The following is an 11,263-nucleotide window of genomic DNA, read 5'->3' as shown; positions in this document are numbered from 1 at the left end:
TTGGTAATACAGTGTTGGGGTGTCTTCCTTTAACAATGTTGTCACTAGTACCTCCTACTGTGCTGAAGCCTGGTCAAGTCCTCATAGCTCTGTCACTGATAAACCCTGAAGTCTCGTTCCTCTCCCAGTGAAACACAAGCCACTGAGGCTCACTTGCTGTAAATAAAGCCCTGGAGACTTTCTACATCAGAGTCTGCTTGGGTTTTCACTAATAGCCACTCATTCACTCATTCGTCAAATTTGTTTGCAGATTAGGAAACCGAGGCAGATAGCTCAAAGATCCAGTTCAGCTGCTGAAGAAAGCTGAGTCAACCTTGTATTCACACAGTACTGCTGTCATACTGGCTCCTTAGCAGCCAGGGACTTGCTCTCTTTATTACCTATACACACACAAAGAAGCTTGGCAGTCAGTGGCCCTGGAGACAATATACAGACCCATCTACATCCAGGTCCTGTTCCTGCTCCAGATTCATCTTATTGAGGAGGCATGATAGGGGCTATATACACCCAGAGCAGAGTCCTCAGAGACCCAAACACCGTATATGAGGTCAACAGACCAAAGCACATTTCCAGAGGCAGCAGTTGTGCTGAGGCAGAGAGGCAGGGCAAAAGGAGGTTTGGAGCAGTGCAAGAGCATTGACTGTGAGATGGTGTGGTGGCAGCGTTCCAAGTTTGAGGGTTGATGGGCAGGGGCTCACTTGAGGCGATAGAGCACCTTGCGCTGCATGCGGTGCTGGATCTCACCCCTGCGGAGCATGAGCTGCAGCACCTTTCGGATGGCATGCTCTGGATATTTCTGTAGGAGGGAGCACAAGACAGATGTACAGGTATATCATTATGACCCAAGGGAGCTGATGAATCCTCGGATCATAGACAATTTTAAACAAACAAAAAATATCCACCCATTCTCCCTTGACCTCAGAAAGGCTCATACGAGATGCCTCCTGTGTACTAGGCAAGTACAGTCCTGTATCGACTTTATGCACCTAGTATTAGGAATAATCTTAATTTTACTGAGGAAGAAATAGGCACAGACTGTCACTTGTTTGGGTCATATAGCAATTAAGTGAGCTAGGACTTAAGTCCCTATGACCCTAGAAATCAAGCTTTCTCCAGCCCCAGCCTCAGTCAATAGTAGTCTCTTCCATAGAGGGCGAGTACCTGTTACTGTATAATTTACTTCCAGGAGCAAACTGAGAGGATACATAGGAAAGGGAATGAAAAACAGAAACCAGGGCTATCCACATGACTTTAAAGGGCACAGGGTCCTCCTGGCACCCCAAAACAGTATCTCCTATGCATGGAATCAGTAGCCCTCTCCCCAGTGGGCTGCAAGGCTAACTCCTCTGGTTCTGGTCCTCCTTACCCTGTGACTCAAACACCCCATCCCAGCACCCCTCTGCTGAGCACAGAACACTAGGTGATGGCTGAGTGGGAACCAAACTAAGAGAGCCAGTAGGATACCCTCTGTATCCTCTGCCTGGCTTGCAGACCCAGGGTTAGGAAGGCTCACCTGTTTGGTGAAGTCCTGGACAATGCTGTGTTCAGACACCTGGGAGCCGATGGCAAAACGGCGCTTGAGTTGCTTCTCAATGCGGCTCAGCATCTCCTGGTCCTCCTGGGTAGTGAAGCCCTCCACCCCTGTGAGAGTGCAATAGGAAACTGGGTGCTAGAAACCCCAGTTCATCCATACTGGGAGGGCCAGAGAGATGACAGCCTCTAACTAGAGTGGCCTGAACCCAGCCCTAGGGAAAATTAAAGACAGAACCCCGTGTGACAGTGGAGGCCTCACAAGGGAAGTATGGGGAAGAGTGCTCTAGGCAGAGGGAAAGGTAACAGAGGCCATGCACAGGCACAGAGCTAGGTGTCGAGACATGAGACCCTATGGACTACACATACCAAGGCAACAGGAAGAGCCCCAGAAAAGGCTCTGAAGGGAGCAGAGTTTTTATTTGGCTGGATTTATTACTTCATTATTTTTGAGGAACAGTGTCATTGTATAGCCCTGACTGGCTTGAAACAAGAGATTCTCCTGTTTCTGCACCACCATGCCCAGTGGAAGTATAAGTTTTGAGTTAAAGAGGGCAAGAAGGGAGAGAAGGCAGGGCCCTCTATAGACTACAAATCTGAGAGATGCCATCCATGAGAAGCCCTAGGTAAGCAGGTGTACAATCTTACCAGATAAGAGAACCACTCCTCCAACATACCTGGCCCAGCTGTCACCGCCCCTCTTAATTCCCTTAACTTACTACCTATAACAACCTCCTCATCTATCCCACCAAGAAAGGTTAGAATGCCTGTGGAATGGGTAGAACAGGAACCTTGGGAACTGCTTGCTTAGAGCTCTGGCATCTAGATAGCGATTGGCAAATGGTAAACCAGATTTACTGCCAGATTAGGGTGGATTTAACTCTGAAGATGCTGGCATATCTCCAATCTGAGAAGACTGGCTGAAAGCAGGCAGCAAACATTAAGGCTCAGGGGCCAAGAGGCCTGTATTCCACCAAGACTGGTGACCATGATACCACAGAAGCTCTGTCAATCTCATCCTCATGACAGGAAGGACTGACAGCCTAGTGTGCCAGACATGGCTGGGAAAAAAAAGAGAGAGAGAGAGAGACCACAAATTGGGAAACTCTACAATAGTTCTGAGCTCAACAGGAGGGAGGTCTGACAGACACTCTTTACCAGTGACAGACCTACAATCACATTTAATGAACTGACTCTAGGTCTACAGAGAAGCTTCTTCCTCCTACAATAGCTAAAGCATCCAGGAGAGAAGCAGGAGAAAGGCTCTTATCAAAAGCACATGCGGACAGCACCCTGCAGGCTACCAGCTAACTAAATCTCTATCCTAGAGTCCAACACTACAGTCCACCATTTACTCACCGGACAAATTGCCAGACAAAGCAGCATCCAGTGTGGACACCTGGAACAGCCTCAATGCCTCCTCTACATCGGCCTCAGTGGCAAAGGGTTGCAGTTTCATCTTGCTGAGGGCCTCAGCAATGCGCACAATAGCCTCCAGCTGCCTGTTGGAGCAATAAAGTACTCAAAGGGCTCAGCCCACATTCTCTCCTCTGATCCTCCAGGAAGGACCATGGCCAAAGTTGTTAGGACTACAGGGAGTTTGCTGGCCATCCTGATAATCTATTACCCTTTATTCTTAGTACTGGAACCCAATTTTTATTCCAGCACATGCTGCCTGCTAAAAGATATTTCCTGCCTTTTTTTGGTCTAGGTGTGGCCTATAAGTTCTAATTCCATGCATCATAAGAAAATGTCAGAAGTGTCCATAAAAAAGCATGTCTCCCTCCCACTGTCTCTCTTGGTGCTCAAAATGTGGAAATGATGGCTATAACTTCTAAAACCAAATGGGACTGAAAGGTTGGCAAAGATGAATGTAATGGAGCCCAGGACCACAGCTCCAAAAAAACCACCATGAACTACTACTTCCCAAAGTTTAATAATGAAAATAAACTTCCAACTTAAGCTACTTTCTTTGGGTTTCATTATATACAACCAGATCTACTTGTAACCAATCAATGCTAGAGATAATAATAATTCAGCTCAGGTAGGCCCCAGCTCTTACTATATTGTCTATAAATGACAACCCTAGTGGGGGAAGTATAAAGAAAAATTGAGACCCAGTGAAGATCTGTAGAATTTCCCTGTAGTTACACAGCCAGTCAGAGGCTAGGACAGAGTCCTCCCCTTCCCTTAGACTGCCTCTCAAAGAGGGAAGCAAAATACAGAAGTGAGACCTACCCAGGCATCCCCAGCTTCAAACACACACAACAAAACAGATAATTAAGAAGCCACAGCACATGGTCCCAGATGACCCCCTTGCCCAACCCACCCTGAGCAGTAGCCCACTGGCCCTGCTCTGAGGTGAGCCCACTTGCTCACCGTACAGTGATGGGGATGCTGGAACGACGGTCACTGTCCCTCTCATGCTGACGAGCCCCACTCCGCATGATGATGTAGCGGTTCTTCAGCTTCTCTGCTGCCTCTGCTGATAGCCGAGGTCCACACCTCCTACAGATTGCAGAGTGAACTAGAGTAAGGCCAGAAAGGAATGAGGTTGCCCCCATCCTGCTCCCAGGCCTCTACTGACTCGCAAAGATGAATGTTGCAAACACAGCTTCCTGCTCATAATATAGCTGGCAAGTCATTTGAAAGAGATTTAAGAAAAACTTGACGTGGCTATCAGCAGGTGTCAGTCAGAGATCTACATGGCACCTCTCTGAGAAAGTGGGAAGTGAGTCTGAAGGTATGTGCAGAAAACTGCTCTTGAAGCTCACTGCAGTATGCTGTCTAGCCTCCGGGTGTGCACTGCTCCACCAGTCACTGAGGGCCCCACAGGAGCAGGAGGCCCACCAGGGAGCAGGCTTCCCAGCAGTCTCCAGCTCCTCCTCTCCACCTCCCTGACTTAAGAGGATGAGAAAACTTAAACTCATGGAGAGTGTCACAGTGACAGGTAAGAACAGAACAAAGTTCAGAACAGGATTACCAGGCAATCCTTGGACTGAGCTCTCCCTCCATCCAAAAAGCCCACATTATCTCCCAGCACTCACGCTCGGCAGTAGGCAATGAACTTCTTCATCTTGGCCAAGTCAATCTCACCCTCCACAGCCTGTGTCTGTGTCAGTGCACTCACATGCAGAGTGATCACATGTTTGGCCAGCATCTAAGGAGCACAGGGAACACTGGGTCAGCTCACAGGCTTAACAGACAAGATGAAATAATACAGCAAGTGCTTCTGCTCCAGTCCTTTGGCCTGTCCACCCTTACTGGGGCAACTATCTATCTGCTTAAGCATGGACACTGGGTATATCCAAGCCAATGAGGTGAAATAATATGGCAAACGCTTGTGTTCCAGTCCTTTGTCCTGTCTGCCCTAATCAAGGCAAGTATCTACTTAAGCATGGGCAATGGACAATATCCAAGCCATTCTGCCACTTCTACCAGAACTACTGGAAAAGACTTCATCTTCTTCCTTTCAGGGCAGTTACACCAATAGCTAATGTTGCTAGATATATGATCACACTGTGAACCCTCAGACTTTTTTCTTGGTACAGCTCAGCCCTTTAATCCCAAACAATGAAGATAAAGCTAGCTTGTAGAAGTTATGTTTGAAAGTGATATCTAATTGAGTAGCAGACAAACTGATGAATCAGACAAAGATTTGATAGAAAAGGATATGCCCAAGCCTCACAAGAGAAGAAAAGAAGCTACTTAAGGGGCAGTACAAAGAAAAGAAGGCAGTATTACTGGGACAATTGTACAGAGACAGGTTTTAGGAAAAGAACAAGCTAGACAGAGGTGAAGACAGAATAAACAAAAACATGAGAAGGAGCCAGAAAATTAAAACATGTTGTCAAAGTTAGTTTGAGACCAAGCAGAGCAATTCAGAGAAGCTGAGAGGCACCATCTTTTTTTTTTTAAAAAGATTTATTTATTTATTTAATCTAAATACTGTAGCTATCTTCAGACACCCCTGAAGAGAGCACCAGATCTCACTACAAATGGTTGTAAAGCCACCATGTGGTTGCTGGGAATTGAACTCAGGACCTTTGGAAGAGCAGTCAGTGCTCCTAACCGCTGAGCCATCTCTCCAGCTCCTTTTTTTGGCTTTTCAAGACAGAGTTTCTCTGTGTAGCCCTGGCTGTCCTATAACTCACTCTGTAGACCAGGCTGGCCTCGAACTCAGAAATTCGCCTGCCTCTGCCTCCCAAGTGCTGGGATTAAAGGGATTGGAGCCATTGCCTGGCTGAATCAGCCATCTTGAAGAGGAGTCTGAGCCAGGTAGCTAGCCAGAGTTCAGAAAGTCTGCACCCCTTAAGCCTTACCATCACAGGGAGCAACTGTCTAAGAATAAAGCCTCCAAAAGGGAAGCAGAAACAGGCAGCTACTCCAATAACCTAGATCCTCATGGGCACTATACCTATGGCCTTACCAAATTCCATAAGCTATTTTCTTCAGAAATTTACTAACAAGGGTGGAGAGCAGAGCTCAGATTTTTAGCTTCTTGATTAAAAAAAAAAAAAAATCACACAGGGCATACGTAGGACTAGGTCTTAGGACTCTAGGTTCCTCTCCAACACTCCACAAGCCACTAACAAGTCATTTCATATGCTTCCTCACAGACTATCTAACCACTAGCATTTCTGTGGCTAAATCTCTTTAAATCACCTTCCTGACCATGTCACCAGCCTAGCCCGAGACATACCATGTCCCTCTCCTCATTGTGCTCATCTTTGACGATGAAGATCATGTCAAATCGGGACAAGATGGTAGGCATGAAGTCAATATTGTCCTCCCCTTTTGTCTCATCCCATCGGCCAAACACTGAGTTGGCTGCAGCCAGAACAGAGCAGCGAGAGTTTAAGGTGGTAGTGATCCCAGCCTGAAGTAGAAAAGGGAGTTAACAGACCAAATAACCAAAAGTCCTAGGACAGGCCTCTCCATCATGTATGAACATATGAGCTCATACATTACATACATGCATATATGTGTGTACATGCTTGCATGTGTGTGCTCTTGCTCCCCCACCCCCAGTTCCAGGCCTGCTGCTACTAGCAGTCTAGGGCAAAGAGGACTTGGCTACACCCATCAGAGCAGCCTTAGGAGAACTAAGGATTGCTGAAGGGTAGTGGCCACTCACCTTAGCAATGGAGATGGTCTGCTGCTCCATAGCCTCATGGATTGCTACACGGTCATCTTCCCGCATCTGCATTGAAAAGTCTGTCTATCAGAATCCTCACCCAAGCAGAGGAGAATGGCAGAAAAATAACTAGGAACTGCTACCATTCTGTAGTAGACTTCAGGCCAGCCAATAGCAAATAATCACATGGGCTTTCACTTCTCGAATTTCCAGAGTACCCTAGAGAGGCAAAGCCACCTATCCCAAGCTCCCCCAGAGTGATGGGGACAAGAACTACATACAAGTCTCTCAGAAGTGGTATCTGCTACCACACCAGAGGCCACACACCCGAGTCCTGTAACTAGAAGTCTTGGACTCACCTTGTCAAACTCATCAATACAGACAACCCCACCATCGGCTAGAACCATGGCTCCACCTTCCATGATGAAGTTTCGAGATGAGGGGTCCCGTATCACTGAGGCAGTCAAGCCAGCAGCACTGCTGCCTTTCCCAGATGTGTACACCTGGGGGAGACAGGAGGTGTCAGTACTTAGTGCCAGCCCCAAAGGGCAAGAGCTCAGAGGGCTGTGACTTATCCACATCACACTGCAAAGCCGGTCAGTACAGAACTCAAGGCCTAACTAGGCCTCAGCCTTTCCTTCCTCTTTGGAAGGCTCACCTGAGCTACAGCACATCCCTAAGTATGTCAGAAAAGGACATGTTTGAAGCTGGCCGCGGGACTGGGGACTCCTGACTTTTAGAATGTCTCTACCCTGAATCTATCACCTGTGAAGACCTGGATGCTACATACTACCAGACCCTTTGAAATATAGTAAATCCGTCCGGTGGCATACACCTTTAATCTCAGCACTTGGGAGGCAGAGGCAGGCGGATTTCTGAGTTCGAGGCCAGCCTGGTCTACAGAGTGAGTTCTAGGACAGCCAGGGCTATACAGAGAAACCCTGTCTCAAAAAAACAAAAAAAAAAAAAAAAAAAAAAAAAAAAAAAAAAAAAAAAAAAAAAAAAAAAAAAAAAAAAAAAAAAAAAAAAAAAAAAAAAAAGAAAAAAGAAAAAAAAGAAATATAAATCCTACCTGAGGTGCATGGGAGGCATATTCAGATCACATTGTGCTAACATGAATGCCAAGTATTTAATACTTGCATGTAATAGGCCTGGGATGCACCTCAGTGGTAAAATATTTGCCTAACACGCACAAGATTTGGGGTTTATCTACACTGAAAAAAAAAATGCTTATATTGAACTACAGGCTAAACAGATTATACAAATTAATTCTACCTATTCTTACTTTATAAATGTGGCTCCTTTACGATTTACATTTACATTTTCAGGCCTTATTATTTCTATCAGACAATGCCAATGTGGTTAAACTTAGCACACCTCCTCTCCATCCAAAACACCACTCCCCCACTTCACAGACCACTAGTCAGTTGTCACATCTACCCTTTCCCTGATCCTCCCAGACCCAGGGCACCTGGGTCATTAGACACACAAGCTTGAACCTTGTTCTCAAGTTCCCCAGCAGTGGGATCTTGAGGAAGACACTTTACTGCTCCACCTCTATATCCAATACATAACATGAGCATTAGCACTTCACAAGAAGACAGTTAAATGAGTAAAAACTTGGCAGGCACTTGAGCAAGCATCTGGTCCTTCCTGATTCCAGCTATTATCATAAGCAGTGTCATTACTTACAAATGAGTAAGCTGATGCTTAGGGAACCTAGGCTACCTCTTCCAAGTCTACATGCAGCTACTGCCAGGCTGAGAAGCAAACCATGCCTGACTCAGGCCAATGCTCTTACCACCCACCGTATACACATTCACGTTCCTTCCCAAACCCCCTCTGCCATCCTGACCACAGCCAAGATGAACGCGGGAGAGGATCTGGTGAATCAGATCCCATGCACATCGAAGAACTAGACAACTCTACTCTGAAGCCTTCCTCCCTGCTGGGACACTAAGCCACTAACAAGTTGTTCCCAAACACTTACCCCAATGGGAGAGCACTTCTCCACAAACTTCAGAAGCTGAGACTTGGCTGTGCCAGGGTCTCCCAACATCAGCAAGTTGATGTCACCTCGGCGAGTGAGTCCATCTGGGAGCCTAGAGACGACAGGTAGGTAGAAGACAAAGTAAGAATCTATCTGAGGGCTATCCTCTGACTAACTCATGATTTTCCCACCTCAGACTTCCAGATTCTAGCATCAGCACTCCTGGCTTTATGTGGGCTGGTCACCCTCCCCTAAGAGTCTCAGAACAGGCGGAAATGACAAGTATCTGGCCCAGAAACAAGCTCATACCCAGTTCTCTGGTCCCTAGCCTAACATTGGAGGGTAAGGTATTTCTCAGGTAGGGAAGTAACAGAAATGGCTCTGAGAGCTGTGCACACTGCAGAGTAGCCACAGGACAGAATCTAGCCCAACCTGTTACCTGAAACAAGTCCTTTCGTTCTCTGTGCCTCAGTTTCTTCATCTATGAAATGAATACAAGAGTAACATCCAGACTGCTGAGAGGACAGGCTGAGTTCAGGACAGATTAGGCACTTACAAGAATGCTCTCAACATACAAAAAAGCATATTAAACAGTAGCCACTAGTATATACTGTCATTGCTGCTACTGTCTGAGCTCAATTATTTGTTTCAAAAGGACACAGGAAACCGGAATGGTGACCAACACCTATAATCTCAGAATCTGGGAGACTGAAGCAGGAGGATCATGAGTTTGAAGGAGAGCTTGATTACATAATAAGACCCATTTAAAAAGAAAGGGAAAAAAAGAAAAAAAGTGGGCTAAAAAGATGGTTCAGTGGTTAAGACTGCTCTTCTAGAGGTCCTGAGTTCAATTCCCTTCAGACTCATGGTGGCTCACAACCAATCATAATATTATTCTGATACCAGAAGAGTTCTGGTGTGTCAGAAGAAAGTGACAGTGTACTCACGTACATAAAGTAAATAAATCTTAAAAAAAGAAAGGGCTGGAGAAATGGCTCAGTGGTTAAGAACACTGACTGTTCTTTCAGAGGTCCTGAGTTCAAATCCCAGCAACCTCATGGTGGCTCACAACCATCTGTAATGAGATCTGATGCCCTCTTCTGGTGTGTCTGAGGATAGCTACAGTGTACTTATATATAATAAATAAATAAATCTTATGGAAAAAAAAAAAGAAAAAGGAAGGAAGAAAGAAAGAAAAGGAAAAAGAAAAAGGACACATGACACTTCCTAAGTGGCAGGTACTTCACATGTCTCATTCATAGAAACTTTGGTTCAAGGTGGCATCTCTCACACTAGACCACAGTGCCTAGGCCAATAGTTTCCCACTGTGTTCCCCAGGACCAGCATGCTGAGAGACCTGGGAGAGACATGAACACCTGATCCTCATCACACAGATGTCCTCCTGCAGCAGCCTTGTCATCAGCACCCTCCTCCCAGACCCCTCACCTCTTCCGGGAACCCCCAAAAAGCAGGCAGGCAATGGCCTTCTTCATATCCATGCCCCCAAAGATGGAGGGGGAAATGCTCTTAGAGATAAGTTCATATATGTTGGGAAGGGCAGCCAGGCGACGAAATTCCTCCTCTTCCTGTGGGCTGACAGACCCAGCAAAACTTCGGCCTAGGACAGAAGAGGTGCATACATGAGCAAGGGGCATCTCCTCCAGCCTACTGCTGGGCCTAGCCCTAGATCAGAAACTCTCTCCCTGACTCTGTCAACATACACACACCAACAGCTCTCAGCACTAGGACACAGGACTATATCAGTCTTCAAATCTCAAGGGTCTGAGAGGGAAAGGTACCCAACAATGAAGCCAGATCACATAGCCCTTGGGGACCACTCGAAAGTCTCATAGTGCAGACAGAATAGAGAGCCAATGCAACTGCTTGATCGAAGCATCATGGTTCACTCGAGCTGCTGAGGAATGGAGGAGGGTAAGTGACAGAGGGACTTGAAAAACCAACCCAGGAGAAAGAGTGGGACTCAGAGCAGGCAGGGAAGAAGTGGCCAGCCCCGGGCATGAAAGTAGAGCAGCCAAACAGCATGCTTCCTGAGGGATTTAAAAAAAAGGGGGGTGGGGGGACTGAGTAGGATCTGGAGGGTTTCCTAAGCAAGGGAAGGGAAGGCTAAGGAAGAGCCAGTTTCAGAAGATGGGGAATACATTAAGTGATATGGTAAGTCAAGGAGAGTTAAAGTCTGGAATACGGCTAGATGAACACGTGGCTTTTCCAGTTTTAACCAAGGGAGTTTCTACCAACATAGAATACGGACAAAGTACTCAGAACTCCATCATTCTAGACCACAGGCAGAGAGACCAATCCTCAAGGTGGCTCCCACTGCCCCTGGATGCAAGGATGAGATCTCTGCTCCATCTGAGAGTTGAGGCTATTTACGAGGCCCCTACCACTCAACCCAACTCCTACTAGAGATCCTGTCACTTGCACCCCACCCCTGTAAGCCTTGAGTTCCCACCAGCTCTCCTCTATACTTGAAAAGACCCTCCTTCACACCTCCATCCTTCAAACCTATTGCTGACGCTCCTGATAGATGAAGCCTTCCCACAATGCTCTAGCTCCTTTTCTTTCTTTCTTTCTTTTTTTTTTTTTTT

The 11,263-nt window shown here is 46.5% G+C and overlaps 1 protein-coding gene across 2 annotated transcripts in view; it reads right to left on the bottom strand.

Annotated features, from left to right (window-relative positions):
• Positions 1-314: 314 nt before the first annotated feature.
• Positions 315-11,263, bottom strand: part of Mcm5 (minichromosome maintenance complex component 5) — a 19,283-nt gene continuing 8,334 nt past the window's right edge. For both annotated transcript variants that reach the window (XM_031340346.1, XM_031340347.1), the window contains exons 8-17: positions 10,104-10,275; positions 8,658-8,769; positions 7,027-7,170; positions 6,668-6,733; positions 6,233-6,409; positions 4,578-4,690; positions 3,910-4,038; positions 2,890-3,032; positions 1,514-1,641; positions 315-796 (exon numbers count right to left, since the gene is read on the bottom strand). In XM_031340346.1, the coding sequence (XP_031196206.1) occupies positions 695-796; positions 1,514-1,641; positions 2,890-3,032; positions 3,910-4,038; positions 4,578-4,690; positions 6,233-6,409; positions 6,668-6,733; positions 7,027-7,170; positions 8,658-8,769; positions 10,104-10,275 (1,286 nt within the window). In that variant the 3' untranslated portion in view covers positions 315-694. The remainder of the gene's footprint in view (positions 797-1,513; positions 1,642-2,889; positions 3,033-3,909; positions 4,039-4,577; positions 4,691-6,232; positions 6,410-6,667; positions 6,734-7,026; positions 7,171-8,657; positions 8,770-10,103; positions 10,276-11,263) is intronic.

Source organism: Mastomys coucha, unplaced genomic scaffold (genome assembly GCF_008632895.1).
Source record: "Mastomys coucha isolate ucsf_1 unplaced genomic scaffold, UCSF_Mcou_1 pScaffold22, whole genome shotgun sequence".
Taxonomy (NCBI): domain Eukaryota; kingdom Metazoa; phylum Chordata; class Mammalia; order Rodentia; family Muridae; genus Mastomys; species Mastomys coucha.
The sequence above is the reverse complement of the archived record's forward strand: the minus strand, read 5'-3'. Positions and strand labels throughout refer to the sequence as shown.